This window comes from Archocentrus centrarchus, chromosome 21, assembly GCF_007364275.1.
Source record: "Archocentrus centrarchus isolate MPI-CPG fArcCen1 chromosome 21, fArcCen1, whole genome shotgun sequence".
In the NCBI taxonomy this organism is placed as follows: domain Eukaryota; kingdom Metazoa; phylum Chordata; class Actinopteri; order Cichliformes; family Cichlidae; genus Archocentrus; species Archocentrus centrarchus.
The window spans coordinates 20,761,141-20,777,110 of record NC_044366.1 but is presented as its reverse complement, the minus strand read 5'-3'; the positions used below and the strand labels follow the sequence as shown (position 1 = coordinate 20,777,110).

Sequence of the window (15,970 nt, the reverse complement as noted above, 5' to 3'; positions counted from 1 at the left end):
CATTCTCTTACTTCAAGTTTGGTCCTACTCAATTTTTCCTCCTGTCTGCATGATGGTAGAACAGTTTAAATCCACCTCCCATGCTCCTTGCCTTGCTGCTGCTCCCCTGTACACACAATATATCTACCTTCCTTCTCTCCATTATATCCACCCTCTCTCTACTTTTACTAGTCACAGGCCCTGCATTTAAAGTCCCTACTCTTACTTCCACATTCCCACCTTTCTTTGGTCTCTCTCTGCTTCTCATCTGCTTTCTTTCTTTGGTCTACCAGCATCCTGTTGGGCAGTCATTGTTTACCTAGCCAGGACTGAATCAATATTCACGCCACCACCCCACCACCACCACCATCATATTCTAGGGTCTTTACCCACAATACAAAGCGGCTTGAGGCGACTGTTTGTTGTGATTTGGCGCTATATTAATAGAACTTTATTGAACTGAATTGAATATCAGTACGTGGCAGACACTGTATGGGAATACTTCATCCTCCCTCCCAAAGTGTGATACCGATTGAGCCACCAGTGCTCTCCAGTCCACTATACTCTGACAAGTGGGTGTCCCTTCAGTCAGTCAGTTCTAAATAGTCTCATTTTAGCCCTATCATAAAGCACACATTATATTTATTTGCTTACAAGCAATCTGTACCACTTATCATTTTAGCTGAGGTTAGCTGAGCTAAGCAGCAAGACAAAAGGTAGGCCAGGGAGACCCCTAGTGGCTGCCGAGGTCCAAAGAATCTGCAGAGTCCACATAAAGAAAGAAATGTCTAAGTTTTCATCAGTCTGTACAAATAAGTAGGGTCTTGGAGCTGATCGAACCATCACCTTGAGCCCATGTGTCAGTCCTGTTGCACACCTCGCCACTGTCCTCTAACCCTAACCCTCAATGGGTTGCCAAAGATCTGGTGGGTATTTATCTTAATTATCTTTTTTTATTTTTTTGCATTTTACATTTTGAAAAAATGTATACAGTTCAAAATTGCATCCATGAATGAATGACCCTGAAATGAAAGCAACTGGACATTTCACCAAAGCCTCTTGAAAAAGAGGTGAGACATCTCCACAAGCCAAAAAAGAAGCAACTGAAATGAAACTGTCTTCAAAAAACTACCATGACCTGCATGACAGAGAACCCACACAGATTCTTATCAGCCAATGTTTAACCTGGCAAAGTTGAAATATTGCATTTTTTTTTTTTTTTTACTTAGTGGCTATTTAAAAAAACCTACGCTGGCTGCAACTTTGTTCAGATTATGTGTGACATGCTTCTCACTTTTTTTTCAAATTGGAAAATTCTGACCTAATCGGCTGTGGGAGGGCTGGTACAAAACACATTTGTTTCTAACGCAAATTTCACCCCCGACTGTGTGGCGGGGTTTTATTTTCTTTCCCTTTTTTTTCTTTTCTTCGTGACTCACCATTGTGCCGTTGCTAAAGCTTCAGTTTAGGGTGTGGATTACCAGTGTGGGTAGCTGTTATTAACAACAGTTTAGCATTAACCTCAAATAATCTGTGCTGTTGGTGTGTTTTTGAAGTATTTTATTTGAATCCTGCACTTCTCTTTTTAAAGCCCACATATCAGGACCTTTAATATGTTTTATTTACAGATGAATTGTATAGGTTTTTTACAGTAGCAGTCTACTCCCTGCCCTTTAAGATTTTTTAAAAATATTTTTTTATTGATATTTTCACACACATAACAACGGTGTTTGCATAAATCAGGGCACAATAGTGTCTACGTATTGTATACACCATTAACTGAAGGCTGCATATTATCAAGAGCAGTGAACATTAACAGATTACATCAAAAAAGTAATAATAATGATAATAATTAAAAGAAAAAAAGAAGAAAAAAAAAGAAATGGGGGGGTTACACTGACACAAAAAAACTTCATAAATAGTGGCCATTTAGTGTGGAATTTATTCAAATTTCCATTATTTGTATGTCTAATTTTCTCCACTTTCAAAAAAAGACATGACCTCATTAATCCACTTAGTGCTAGATGGTGCTGCAGCTGATTACTTCCAACTGTCTTGCAGAGTATTGACTATATTCCTCCAGAAGACCAAAAATACCAATATGAGCTGAGGTGTCAATGGTTCTCGCGAGTACAGCAGACATGGTGTGAAAGTAAATTTGCCAAAAATTTGTCCCACTTTTAAAAAACCCGGTGTTTACACCCTCCATTAATGACCCCACTTTCTCCATATGGCATGATAAGGGACTAAAATGTTTTAAGGATCTTTATAAGGAAGGGTTATTTTGCTCCTTCACAGATCTGGCTTCCAAATTCAATCTTCCACCTTCAATTCTTTTTAGATACTTCCAGGCAAGGGCATGTGCAAAATCCTTATTTCCTAATTTCACTCACCTACCAACTGAGCAGCCATGGGGCAAACTTTTACAACTGATTCCCTCGCAAAGGTCACTAATTTCAAGGATTTATAGCATGATTCAATCATATGATGATTGCTTTAAGATTTTAATGTTGCATTTCTTTCCAAATATAAATCCTACATGAGTGCCTGTAATCAACCATTATGAAACATAGATGCCAAAGTGTGGTTTCAGTCAGTTGTGCATGGTTATTTTTTATGTCTTAAGCAGATATGACCACAAATAACTGATGTGTTTTTCTATGTTCCACAGACACACAGAGCGTCTTTGAATGGAAAATTTTTATTTAACTCGTGGTTGTTGTGCTTCAGTAATCAACATTTTGATACTTCCATTGATTCTTTTATTAACTGCATGCTCTGAGGGTGTTCGTTATGCTCCGTTGATACTGTTGAGACATAACCACCTGTTGTAAAGTTACAGAACTGCAAACTGTGTGTTGCACCGGCACTGGAATTTAAAGATATTCAGTTAGTGATATCGAAAAGCCATCAAGTCCTTTTTCACTGTGAAAACTGCTTACTCTATTTGCAGGCTGATTATCCCAAAGAATATTCAGTCAGGAAAATTAATTTCACTTTAATCTGGCCACAAACTAAGTGATTTCCAAATTCGCTCATTAAGCCAGTGTTTCTCAAACTGTGGGGTGTGCCCCATCGGTGGGACCCATGGTCATGACAGGTGGGGTGCGAGTGACCTGGGAGAAAAGTCATGCAGAACGTGACTTCTTCATGTTGAACATCAGCTTAGCAGAACATGGAAATATTACCAGGTACATTAGCACAGCCACTGTCACCATCTGCTGAGTACATATATGGAGCCATCGTGCCGCCGCTTCGCCACAGAGGAGGAGCACCACCACCCCCGGGGGACTCTGCAGGGCCTCAAAAGATTTCATCTGGTGAAATGGGGCATGACAGGAAAAGTTTGAGAACCACTACATGAAACTGTGGGACAGTGTCAGACATGAATGCACTGAGAAGCTGTTTAAAGCCCTAATGTAGAAAAATAAACAGCACAACAACTGCCATCCAGGAGGTCACGAAAGAACCCAGAACAACATCTAAAGAACTGCAGGCCTCACCTGCCTCAGTTAAGGTCAGAGTTCATGATTCAGACTGGGCAAAAATGGCATCTTTGCTATTTCAGGACCCAGACAAGTTTGTGCCCTGAAGCTCAAACACACCAAGTCCACCTCCGAATGGTTCAAAAAATAAAACAAAAAAGAAGGTTTTTGAGATTGATTAAATTGATTCTTTGATATGATGTTAAACAGGCTAATTCAAAACAATTCTACAAAGAATCCAGCTCTTAGGTTTAGGGGCAATTACTATTTCACATAGGGCCAGGTAGGTTTGGATCGCTTTTTCCCTCAATAAATGAAACTTAAATGAAAATTTAAAACCGCATTTTAGATTCACCCAGGCTTTTTTAATATTTTGTTTTGATGTTTTGATGATCTGAAACACGTAAGTGTGACAAACCAGCAAAAAGATAAGGACTCAGGAAGGGGAAATACTTTTTCACAGCACTGAACCTGTGAGGCAAAAACTCAGCCTTCACACCGCTCGTTACGCACCATTTTAGACAGTTTTATTTTTAAGTCTTAGACCTCAATTACATCAATGAAGGTGATCAATAAACATATAATGGATTTTTCAGGAAGGTCACATTTTAAGAATTTCAAATAAAAGTCAACTTTCTCAGCAGTCAACTGCTCAAAAAAGACACACCCACACCCACACATACACACACACACACACAAACACACACACACACACACACACACACCCTGAGTCAGACAGCCCTCTTTCTTTCAGTGAAGCTGTAACGTGTTCACTTTACTAAGCGAGCAGCCTAAGATGACATTCTGTAAGTTGTGATTGCACAGTTACAAATGAATGTGTAAGCATGCATCCAGCAGGTAAAGGTTTATTTCACTCAGTACTTTAAGAGCTCCACAAACTGACATGTGGCAACTGTTGTGATTACACATTATGACAGGTGTTTAAGTAGCCAAGAAATGTAGCTTTAAGTACATTTAACCGGAGAGCCAAGATATAAAAAGAATTGATGTCTTCTTCTACTGTACGTGATTCGTGTCACTCAGCCCTGTATTTGTAAGGTTGAACCTGAATTTGGCTACGTCGGTGGTGAGCTTCAAGTTCCAAGGTGTTTTCATAAATATCTTCTTGCTGGCCCTGCAAAAAGAAAAAAGGGACGATAAGAAAATTAAGATAAGATCAACTGGAAAATGGCTGTGTTACAGCAGCCAAAAGGTGAAAACTTAGCTCACGAAATAAACACAGTATCACAGGATAAAATAGCTTAAAATAAACCCACTAAAGAAGGAACAGAAAACACGAAAAAGCGAAGAGCTCAGTGAATCAAAACCTAAGCATTATACAATGAGGAGCTTATATCTAATTAGTATGAGGCAATAAAGATGTTGTCTCTGTCCATATCTCTGCTTGATTTTGTGTATCTACAAATTATGCTCAAATGAAAAGACTAATTTCTCAAAAGAAAAGATTAAAATTATTATATTTACCTTTATTACAGAGGGAGATTTGGTATTTCTGTAGGAAAAAGCAAAGAAAAAATGATTCCAGCAGTGTAATGATGTTAGCACAAAACTGTGTAAAAAGCATGAATGAGGGAAACTTACTGCGAACATCGTTTGCAGACTCCTGTCAGAATGATCAACACGGTAATAATGATCAGGAAACACACACAAGGTATAATAACTGCTGCAGAAATATGGATTTTAAAAGGATTTTCAGATTCTTCTGCAAAACAAAGAAAAGAACCAATTTCACTGTAGTTATAACACTCAGTTAACTTATGCTGCCTTCCCTGTACAATCCTTAACTTTATTAGAGCGCGTGTCATAAAGACAAGAAAAGACATTTTATAAGTCTGTCAAAAACTTGTCAGCTTGACAGAAGTGGCATGAACTTTGTGCTGCATGGTTTGATGAATGTGTTAAGCACGGTAAAAACAATATGGGTTGTCTGGTTTGTGTTAGATTTGCAGAAAGGAAGTCAGTACTGCTCACATGTACTCTGTGGTCTCTGAGAAGACCTCAGGCTCTCATGAAATGTGCCTTGTTGTACTTCTGCTTCATATCAAAATCTGAAACCTGGGAGCTTTACACTGCAGAAATGCAATGGGGAGGTAAATGAATAAATGTGAGGGCAATGCCAGAGCAGCCACAAGTGCCCAGCTCTTTTTCGTGTGAGTATAGAGGCAACTGTAGGAGAGCTCTCTCCCAGAAGAGCATTTAAGCAGTATTAAAGGAAGTTCAACCCTCCCTACAACCCTGAAAGCTCCCAAAGCATCAGCAATCCCATATGATCTCTGGGAAAAAAATGACAATAACTCTTGCCTTTGACAAAAACACAAATAGAGAGAGATAAGCTGTTATGGAAAGTGCCGTTGTTGCACCCTTCTTCCTGTTTCCATGCCTCACCTGCCCACTCACACAAAGCTCAGAGTCAAAATAAACAGTAGTTCCTCTTGCGGTTTATCCAATTGTGTAAGGAATGCTCGTGTTTCTGTCTGATCTAAAAACTTAGAAATAAGTAACTCACCATCATCATCATCAATTATAAGCTCCCATTTTTGCTCCAAAATTCCTTCAATCATGGAGGTTTCACAACTGTAGTTTCCTGTGTGAGTTTTCTGGGCACTCTCTATGATTAGTGCATACAGTTGGCTCTCTGAGGTGGACATGTTCAGGTTCAGTATGGCAGCTGCATGGGACCTTACACATCTGATGTTTGAGGCTTTCTGGCTGCTGTTTAAGGTTACACAGCTGCTGTTTGAGGTTCCATCTGACCTGAAAGTGAACAGATTATCCCCATTCCTTTTCCATGTCAATTGAGTGAAGCTGATAATTAAGTTATTGCTGCAGTTCAGGGTCACTGGGCTGCCAGCCGTCTTGCAGATTCTCGTCCCATCTGAGGGAAAAGAAAATCAGACTGTAGGCCTCATTTTTGCTGCAGCCACATCATCAGAATTGCAATACTGTCATTTCCAAAAACTTGAATGCAGCATAAATTGTGTACGAAATCAAAATGCATTGATTTGTAAATTGTTTAAACCCAAAGCAAAAGCATTTTTCTTATCTGTTTCACATTTAATATTTTTAATTTAGTGATTTTGAAATCACATAAGCCTGGTTTGCAGTTGCATTTTACAGGATCAGCATTCTGGGAACAGGACAACAGTTTGACATTCTGAGAAATGTGCTTATTTCCATTCTTGCTGAGATGAAGCTACAATCTGTGGATGGTTAGCTTTTAGACAGCTTGAAGACCAGAAATAGAAGCGTGCTGCTAGGTAAAAATGTACTGAGCAATCCACCGTCCATCCATCCATCTATCCATCCATTTTTCTTCTTCTGGTCCAGCATTCCACGACCAGGATGAAAACTAACGGACAAACTCTCCTTTCCATCACCACGGCATAGACCTTCCCGGGGAGGCTGAAGAGTGTGATCTCGCTATAGTTGGAGCACACCTCTTTAAGAAAGGGCTTAAAGATGGGAACCACCAAGTTAAGTTGGCTCATCCCATCCTGGTCTACCACATGGGTGCTGTTTTCCTCAATCCCAGTTCTGTCTTTTCAAGCTTTTTTTGATGTCATCAGTGTCATGTATCTATTTTAGAGGGGGAAAGAGCCAACTTGCCAAAAACTAAAGCATCAAAGCTGAAGTAACAATCTTCCTTTGATTATGGTGGTTGTGATTGAAATAATAATAATAAAAAGCCTTGCTAATAAAAAAGCCACAAATAAATTTTTTCTCCATTTATCTTCCAGTCTCAGAAAGGGAAAAAAATTTTTTCTCAAATCTCAAATTGTCAAACTGTTCCTGTAGGTTATGCTCATTGCCACAGAAAGAGTAAATAAACGTTACCTGCTTGCAAGAATATAAAGATGAACCAGCATATTAGAGCCAAGGTCTTGTTGAAGCCCAAATATCTTGAAAGGTCTTCCATGCCAACTTGGAAAAAAATTAAAAAGATAATTCACAAATATGTTTTCAATATAGGTGACTCAGAATATAAAGGTTGAATTTTAAATATTTGTAACTGGCATTTTATTTACACTGAGATTCCAAATGTAATTATCAAGAATGTCCTGGACAGTGAAGCAGCAAGAAGTCAGTAAACTATGTTGCACAAAACATACAACAGCAACGTTTCTAAGCACATGACGAATTTACGCCCTCGTTAGAGCCGAGAATTAATTTTATTAAATGCATGAAACTGGAGAACATGAATTTCAATCAGACACGATTGTGTTCAAATACATTAAACTGCCAGTAAGACAGATCACATCCTGTGTAAACCTATATGCTGTATAGTAGAAAAAGCAACACCATTTTCCTACCAGTACTGAGCGTCCTGTGCTGTTTGGTCCTTTTCTCTATGCCGCACCTTTAACAGCTTTAATGTCACAAAAACAAGAAAGTGTCATATCTAACAGTCATAGTAATTATAACGCACAGCTTCTATGGCAGGCAGACATGCATAGTGTTAAGATTCGATCTTGCCCTTGTACTAACACAATACCACAGAAATAGGTTCCATGCAGGAAGTGAAAGACTTTGGTCGGTGGCCATGTGAGTTATATACTATCATCTGTTTGGTTGGGTTTTTGAAGTTGCAGGAGATACTGTGAGAGTACACTCTGACATTTGTTGGCGGTGACATATTGTAGTAACTTTTCCCACCCTGTAGCGCACTGTTCTATTTATATGAGCACCACTGCGAGATGCCACTTATAAAATATCACGTTCTTCCTTTGATTTTCACATTTGAAAATGCACAAAAGTCCACTTGAAGCTGTGAAGAGGAATCCGGTAATGAAGTCCCTTTTAGTGATTTACTACTTTGTGTTCAGATTTGGGACTAAAGGCAAGTTTCATGATGTATGTTAGGTGAACCTGTAACGGCCTGACCTACAAAACAGCCTACTTTTTTTTCCAACAGTGCTTCAGTTTTCTTGGCATGGCATTTTGCTTTGTCCAAGCTTGTTTTGTAACATCATCCATGAAAGCGTTCAAGATATAACTAAGATAGAAACACATCAGTGGAAGCCTGTGTTCAGGTGTTTGATTTCTACTCAGGTTTATCTTGAATTTGAGATTTAACGTTCTAAGCCACATGACATGTTTTGGGTTTGGGTTTAAAACCCTATATGAGATGACATATATGCACATATTTTTCACGCAAGCATTCATACGCTAGAGGTAGCTTAACTTTAAAACATAATAGTCGACGCAGGTTTCAGCACAAACAGTAAACATGAGTCAGTTCATGTGGTTTTGCTCCCTGTTACTCACAATCTATGTGACTCTGACATGTGGATTCTGAGGCCTCGTGTTTATCGAAATGTACTGTTTTTAACTCTAGACAATACTAATCTTTCAGAGTAGAAGACCAAACCCAGACGCTGAATCCAGTCAGTACTGACTCACTTATGTATCAGCCTGTCATTTTAGACAGTGCTCTGTTTGATATGTTGTCCTCTAATTGAGCTTTCAGACAGTTACATTATGGGTTACGCTTTGCCCTGAAGAACTGTGAATGTGCCCAAAAAAAAAAAAAATGCAGTTTGTCGGTTGGCTCCAAAATCAACATTACACCATCAGATGCTGTTATAGCCCGTTCCTCCTTCGTGATAAATGGGCTGCCTTTTTTCATAACCCTTTTTTTTTGTTAGTGACTCATCTGTTTGTGTTTTTTTTAGGGCATGAAGTCAGGAGTGTGGGTTCTGTGGAACAGGGCTTGCCAAGCTTAACCTCAGCTAATTAGAGTTTTTTGTCACTGAGAAGCTTTCCACAAGCTGGATAATCCCTCTGTCTCGTGGTCTGAAGTGTTGCACAGTGTGCCCCACAAATATTTAAAAACATCATGACACAATACACGCTGCACTTGTGAACTTCCTTTTGTAAAATGCATAACTAGAGAGCAGATGAGTAGAAGAGGCAAATTCTTCAGCTCGGGTGGACGATGTGTGATTTTCACAGTGTTTTGGTGCTTCTCCGCAGGTCAACAGGGGGAGTTTTGTTCATTTATAGCATGCGGGAATAAGCAAGGAAGCCGTTGCCATTTTGGCTACATGTTGGTCAAGTCACATGGTGTAAATTTAGTTTTTTAGTAGTTGCGATTTATATAGGCCTAACAAGAGGTGATTCATATTACTGCAAAATACCATAACAATGAACATGTGTTGCTGTGGTATGTGGGTTCACCATCTGAGAAGCAAACACTTGAGAGAAGAAAAATTGTTGTGTGGCTGCTCTTAAAGCAATAAAGCTTAAGAGGTAATAAACACGTTGGGGCTATCTGACTTGGTTTGGTTTTCCTCTGTTTTAGAATACCCATATTTTTTATCTTCATACAACTGTATGCTGCAAAATAAGTGCACAGGATGTGTTGATATCACAAGATCAATGTGATAACACAAGAGTGAAGTCCAGGATGTCACAATACCTTCAAAGAAGTTGCGCTTTGAATTGAATTTTAAAATGAGATGTTTTTAATTAAAAATGATTTAGAATGACTCACTCTTCAAATTACCAGAAGTACAATCATGCCATAGAACAGGCATATGAATATAATTACCTTTCACAATACTGCCCCTTAGTGGTGGCCATGGAGATCAGGTCAAATGTGAAGCTGTTGCTCTAAGGTGTGAAAGTAATCACTTCTCTTTTCTCTGTGTGTCAAACAGTGATGTGTTGTTGTACCTAGTTCCTAAAATAACTGGAAGGACTGCAAATATCAGTGCTGTAATTAATGATATACTGCAGTATTGCACAATGTTGATGTACTTCTATATACTTCTATTTACTTCATACATTAACTCCACTAGCTCTGATAACTTTAGTTACAGGTTACAAAAAGGAACTATAAAACAAATATAGTGATTATTACAGGTATTAGAAAAAAAAGTTTGCTTCATTAGAACAGCTGCAAAAATAAAGTGATAAGTATTAAAACTGTCTTTCATCTCTTGTAAACAGAACAGGCAATAAAAAAAATAATAATAAAAATAATAATAATAAAAATAATAATAAAAAAAATGTGAAGGCCAGAAAGGATGTGGAGCTCAAGAAGGAAATAAGACTTCTGGACTGTGCATAATACACAATAATTACTTTTTTGACAAAAGGTTTTTTTTTTTTTTTCATGTAGTCTGTGTTACACCAAGTTATAAGTAAACCTGAGCAGTTGCAACTTAATCCCACCCCACCCACTACTGACTCTACCTTACCCACTACACAACTACTCAGTTATTCACTCTTGATTCTTGATTGGAATTCTTCTCTATTTGTGTCTGGAGCTTTTCACTGTGCACTGTACATCTACAACTGCGTATATGACAAATAGGCCTTATCTTGAGTTTTGAGTTTACGGCCCATCTTGCTCAGTGTGCATCACTGGGTGTGTGCTCTGCAAGGAAACACTGACAAGACACTTCTTGACCACGTGTGACTTTTTATTGCGTTGGTTCACTTTTCAAAAGAAGACACTGCCACACATCTATCAGCAGAGAAGACTACAAGTTAGTAAAAAGTTGTTGTCTCTTTTTTCAAAGATTAATCATGTATTCTTACAAACATATAGGCAATGCAACAATCTTAAAATACACAGAACTATACATTACCAGCATACTGATGTACAAAAAGACCAAGAAGCACGCATTGATCAAAACATTGTTTTATGTGTATAATAATTCGGCATTTATTAAAGGGCTCAGGTACTGCTGCATGGATTTGGGAGGTGAGGAGATTACAGGAGTCCCAAAGGGGTCAAAGTTGCTCTTTCTTTGCATGTTTCTCTAGAGCCTTCTGATCAGACCCCCAAATCCAACACTTTGAGATGTTGCGTGTTTGGCATAGAGGCACAGGTTGAGCATCAGCCTGCAATGCATGAATAGTCATGCCCACAAACATGAAGCTTAATGCACTGATGTCTGAACATGTTTAAATTAAAAGCTGTTATTTTACCATCATAGCTGTATTGCAGAGACATGGTGTTATCTGTGTGTGTGTGTGTGTGTGTGTGTGTGTGGTGTGTGTTGTGTGTGTGTGTGTGTGTGTGTGTGTGTGTGTGTGTGTGTACAGAGGGGTCACATACAGAAATGAACTATTCATTAAAAAAAAATAGGAACTAAACACGAAGTTCACAGTTACCAGAACAGTATAACCACTTCCAATAATTTACATTTACAGATAAGCCACAGTAAATCTTACAGTTGCACTGGTTTTGACTAAAGAAATCCAGAAGAATGTGTGAAGATTGTAATAAACCCACGGCATACTTTAAGGCTTAATGTACTTTGTAGTAAGCTTTGCAGGGAAATGTGTCATCTTTCCTCGGATAGATGCACGATCCTGCTGCTGGGCATTTTCTGTCGTAGTGGGCTTATGGGGTTAAATTTCAGTGTTATCACAATTAAAATGTGTGTTTCCACTAGACAGTAAAATAGCTAAAAACAGCTGCAAAACTATGTTACAATATTAGACACGTGATATATACAGCAGCCTTAACTCCCCCTTCTCTCTGTATTAGTAAGCATATCACAACTATTGTCTTTTCTTAAGGGGTATGTTCTCTACTGTGTTCCACATAAAATCAAGTCGATTTTTTTTTTTTTTTTTTCACAGGCCAGGTTAAGGATGCTTGTTTTCATGATGAGCACAGTTTCTTTTATTGTTCGCTTCCAACAATACTTTGTGCTGATGGTGCACGATCTTTATCGGCCGGACGCTTGTTTGTACAGCACGAAAAGAGAGGATTTGGTTTGAGGTCGCCGCTATAGTTCATTCTCTGATAGGGCAAAATGAGCTCTGTCCTCTTCCACGGACAGTTGATATCAAGGTACACAGTGTTCTTAAAGGCAACATAACATAAGCAAATCTCAAAAGAAGAGATGCAGAATCATATTGAAAAAGACATTCAGCATGTGGTCTTTTTTTTTCTCTTATTTTTTCCGTACTAACTCAGCTCTGGCTGCACTACCTGGTATATAAACATAAAAGAGAGAAATGCTCGAAAACTGATGCACATCTCTCTTTACTTGAAAGGATCCTGTGTACATTGATGCATAGATGAGGTGTTATGAGGGTTAAAGGCCTTGCGCAGAGCTGAAACCTCTGAATGTGCAAAAGAGGAGTGCTCTTGTCAACCTTAAAATGGACTCGTTCTGCTTCTTTACGAAGAGCTTTACAGGCTACACGTTAATGTACCGACACTTAGTCAGGTGTATTTTCTACACGAGAGCCTTCTCGCCCGCAAGGCTTGCAGCCATATGCTGCATTTGCAGTATGTGGTGTCCGAATGGGAATGAAAGTGAGTGCCTAACTACAGTGAAAGAACTGAATTGCAGACACACAAGTATACTGTAACCCCCTTTTCCCCTATCTACTCAAACCCTGTGTAAAAAGGTCTATTCCTCTAGTATATATGATTATAAGTCTTTCAATAGAAAAGATGTTTCTAAAAATTGAACAAAGATTGTCATCAAGTAAAAACATCCTCCCTTGCATGTGTCGTTTCAATATATTTTTAAATATAAGAACACGCTTGATAAAAAAAAAAAAAAAAAAAAGCTACTCCTCTTTTTAACAGCTACTCTTTTTTTGTATATTTCATTGTTATCACAAATATTTTTTTGTTTTGGGTTTTGTTTTTTGTTTTTTGTTTTTTTTTGTAGCTTGGTAGTCTTAAAGATTTTAGCCTGTTCCTGTTGATTATGTTTTCATACATTTGGTTTCTGGCCTGCCTGTTCAAGAGTGTGCATTGTCTTGAGATAGGGTGTGTGCTCTCTTTCACATTGAACATTTTTGTGTGTGCAGGTGTCTCACAGGTTCATACGGTGAGGTCGTCTGACCTGGCCCTGCTGCTGGCTTTGCTCAGTCGGCTCAGCGGCCTGTTGTCTTCTATCGTTTCTGCGGCCTCCGTTCCTGCCTCTGCTGGAGTTGCCCCCTCCCCATTCACCACCTCTTCTACCTCGATATCCTCTTCTGCAGCCAACTCCACCCTCTGCTTCCACCTCTGGTGGCTGCACCTCTTCGGCTTCCTCCTCGTGTAATGTCACCCCTCCTGTCTCAGTGGTCTGGGCATAGGAGGGCAGAGTCTCATCATACACCTTAGTGATGTCCTCCATGGGCAGCACTTCCTCCACTTTCTCATCCACCCCCGGGAAGGGTGGGGCCCCTCTGCCAGCCTCCATGCCCACCTCAGCAAGTGGGTAGAGGTGAGTTACAGGGGGAGCTTTCTCCTCCTCCAGGAGCCTGTAACCTTTCACTCTTTGCAGAGAGGGAACAGCCAAGGGGGGCAGGCTCTTCCCTTGTGGCGGCAGTGGGGCCGACCCCTCGCCTTGGGATGGACCTGGAGCCGGGGCTGGCTTTCGAAAGACAAAGCGAATCTTCTTCAGGCCCAAGTGGCTGATTTCCACAAAGTTTAGGAACAGTGAGACACAGGCCACAGCCAACATGAAGATGATAAAGACAGTCTTCTCTGTGGGGCGAGACACAAAGCAGTCCACCGTGTTGGGGCAGGGCCAGCGGCTGCATTTATATAACGGCAAGATGCGGAAGCCATACAGAAAGTACTGGCCGACCACAAAGCCCACTTCAAACAGTGTCTTGAAGATGATGTGGCAGATGTAGGTCCTCAACAGGGTGCCTTCCAGCCTGAACTTCTTGCTTCCTTTTGTGCTGGTCTCCTTAGTGGTGCGAACACTTCCCTGGTCAGGTGCCAGAGGGAGACGCTCTTCACTCAGCTCCTGTTGCCGGCTAAGTTCTGCCTCCTCCCGCTCTTTCCGTTTCTCCTCCATGTGGACATGGTGGACAGCATGGCCCACGTACACTAGAGATGGCGTGGACACAAAAATGATTTGCAGCACCCACAGGCGGATGTGGGAGATGGGGAAGGCCTCGTCATAGCACACATTCTCACATCCGGGCTGCTGTGTGTTGCAGACATAATCAGACTGCTCATCGCCCCACACAAACTCTGCCGCTGTGCCCAGGATGAGGATACGGAAGATGAAGAGCACCGTGAGCCACACCCGGCCGATCACCGTAGAGTGCTCGTTAACTTCCTCTAAAATATTACCCAGAAAGCTCCAGTCACCCATGATCGGTCCGTAGCACTGCAGAATGAAGGGTGGGGTAGGGAGGGACACGAAGGGTGCAGATGGACAGGGAGGGTGGGGTAGGCAGGACCAACAGGGGGAGGGGAAAAGAGGGTGCCAAAAGTAAGCTATTCATGAGAGTAAAAAAACTTGCAAATGTTTGAAAATCAAACTTAAGCTGGAATTTGATCATACTGTGTGTGTTTCTGTCAAAACTCAAAAAAGCTAAAATGTTGACACGTGCACGCATGCATACAAAGATTTTTTAAAACAAAAAACAAACAATATATGATATGAAATTAAACTTTAAACAAGGCATTGATTTAACTGTACTGATGGCTGTTTATTCTCATCGTAAACTGCACTGACCAAAGTTAACACTTGTGAATACTAAAACCTTTTTCTTTTGCTCAGGCTCTCAGAATGTAACACAGCTCCAAATAAACCAATAAAAGAATGATCAATAAGCAACATAAAGTACCCTTTCCTCGAATGTATAATAAATCTAATCAAATGGGCAACTTGCCACAGCTGCGGCTCCGGCGAAGTTGAGTCCTGTCCCGTTCTCTTGGCACCCAGCGGGGAAAAGTGAACTTTTTTCTGCCCTCTTTCCCACCTAAAGCCCTGTCCTTGTCGCCCCACTGAGCAGATGTGAATGAATCGGCTCTGATGGTTGGTTTTTAGTTTGCTGCAATATTTAAGCTTGGAGCCAGACGGCCTTTATTTGCCGGGCGACGTGTGGTGACGCAGGAGACAATAGGATCAACAAAACCAGAGTGGGGATGTATGGGAGCAGGCCTCAGGCTCCCACACCAACATGGCCACTGTACTGCCAGGGCACCGGGTCCACAGCTACATACATGCGACTACCTCAAATATGCATACTGTGTAGCATGTGTAGCATGTGCCTCCAGCTGTGCTGGCCAACATTAGAGCAGAGAGGCAGGTCAGTAACTTTGAAGGAGAGCTTGTGTCCTCGTGCAGTAACACTGGACACTGTTGTTGATACTACTGCCTAAAGTGAGCACTGGGTTAATTTCAGCTATATAAGGTTTAGATACACTGAATGTGTTTTCTTTCTGATTTGAGGAAAGAGTAGCAGTGCTTTTCTACTTTTTAATTTTTGGAATGACCTTTTATTATTATATCAAACTTTAAAAGGAACAATACATTTAGATCCAGATTGCATGTACCATGGAATATTGGAAACATCTGAACAAATAAAATACTGCTTCTACACTTTTTTCCTTGGCCCTCCTCTCCAGCTTATCAAAATTGAGCACAAGGCTAAATTTTACTGATATATATATAAAAAAAAAGGGACAAACTAACTTCATCTCCAAAATCATACGGTGCATATAATCCTTTTTTCCTCTTCAACATATTAGAATGAGCACCTCTCAGTGACCTAAA

At 40.2% G+C, this 15,970-nt stretch overlaps 2 protein-coding genes across 2 annotated transcripts; both read right to left on the bottom strand.

Moving 5' to 3' along the window:
* Positions 1 to 4,055: 4,055 nt before the first annotated feature.
* LOC115801229 (uncharacterized) lies at positions 4,056 to 7,940 on the bottom strand. Its single transcript, XM_030758989.1, has 6 exons — positions 7,796 to 7,940; positions 7,320 to 7,406; positions 5,992 to 6,360; positions 5,067 to 5,187; positions 4,950 to 4,977; positions 4,056 to 4,599 (listed from the first exon to the last, which is right to left on the bottom strand). The coding sequence occupies exons 2-6, from the start codon at positions 7,399 to 7,401 to the stop codon at positions 4,501 to 4,503; spliced, it is 699 nt and encodes a 232-aa protein (XP_030614849.1). The 5' UTR covers positions 7,402 to 7,406; positions 7,796 to 7,940; the 3' UTR covers positions 4,056 to 4,500.
* Positions 7,941 to 13,287: 5,347 nt separating this feature from the next.
* On the bottom strand, positions 13,288 to 14,567 carry LOC115800436 (gap junction alpha-8 protein-like). The gene is given in 2 exon segments (XM_030757796.1): positions 13,288 to 13,459; positions 13,461 to 14,567. Coding segments are annotated over 2 exon segments (1,272 nt in total). The 5' UTR covers positions 14,561 to 14,567.
* Positions 14,568 to 15,970: the final 1,403 nt, after the last annotated feature.

What these genes read in the sequence shown, in the direction of transcription:
- LOC115801229 (XM_030758989.1), bottom strand. Translation starts at nt 7,401, where the DNA reads ATGGAAGACCTTTCAAGATATTTGGGCTTCAACAAGACCTTGGCTCTA. An exon ending in TATAATTGATGATGATGATG is followed by an intron (nt 5,188 to 5,991) that starts GTGAGTTACTTA and finishes TTTGTTTTGCAG; the next exon opens with AAGAATCTGAAAATCCTTTT. An exon ending in AATCTCCCTCTGTAATAAAG is followed by an intron (nt 4,600 to 4,949) that starts GTAAATATAATA and finishes TTCTTTTTGCAG; the next exon opens with GGCCAGCAAGAAGATATTTA.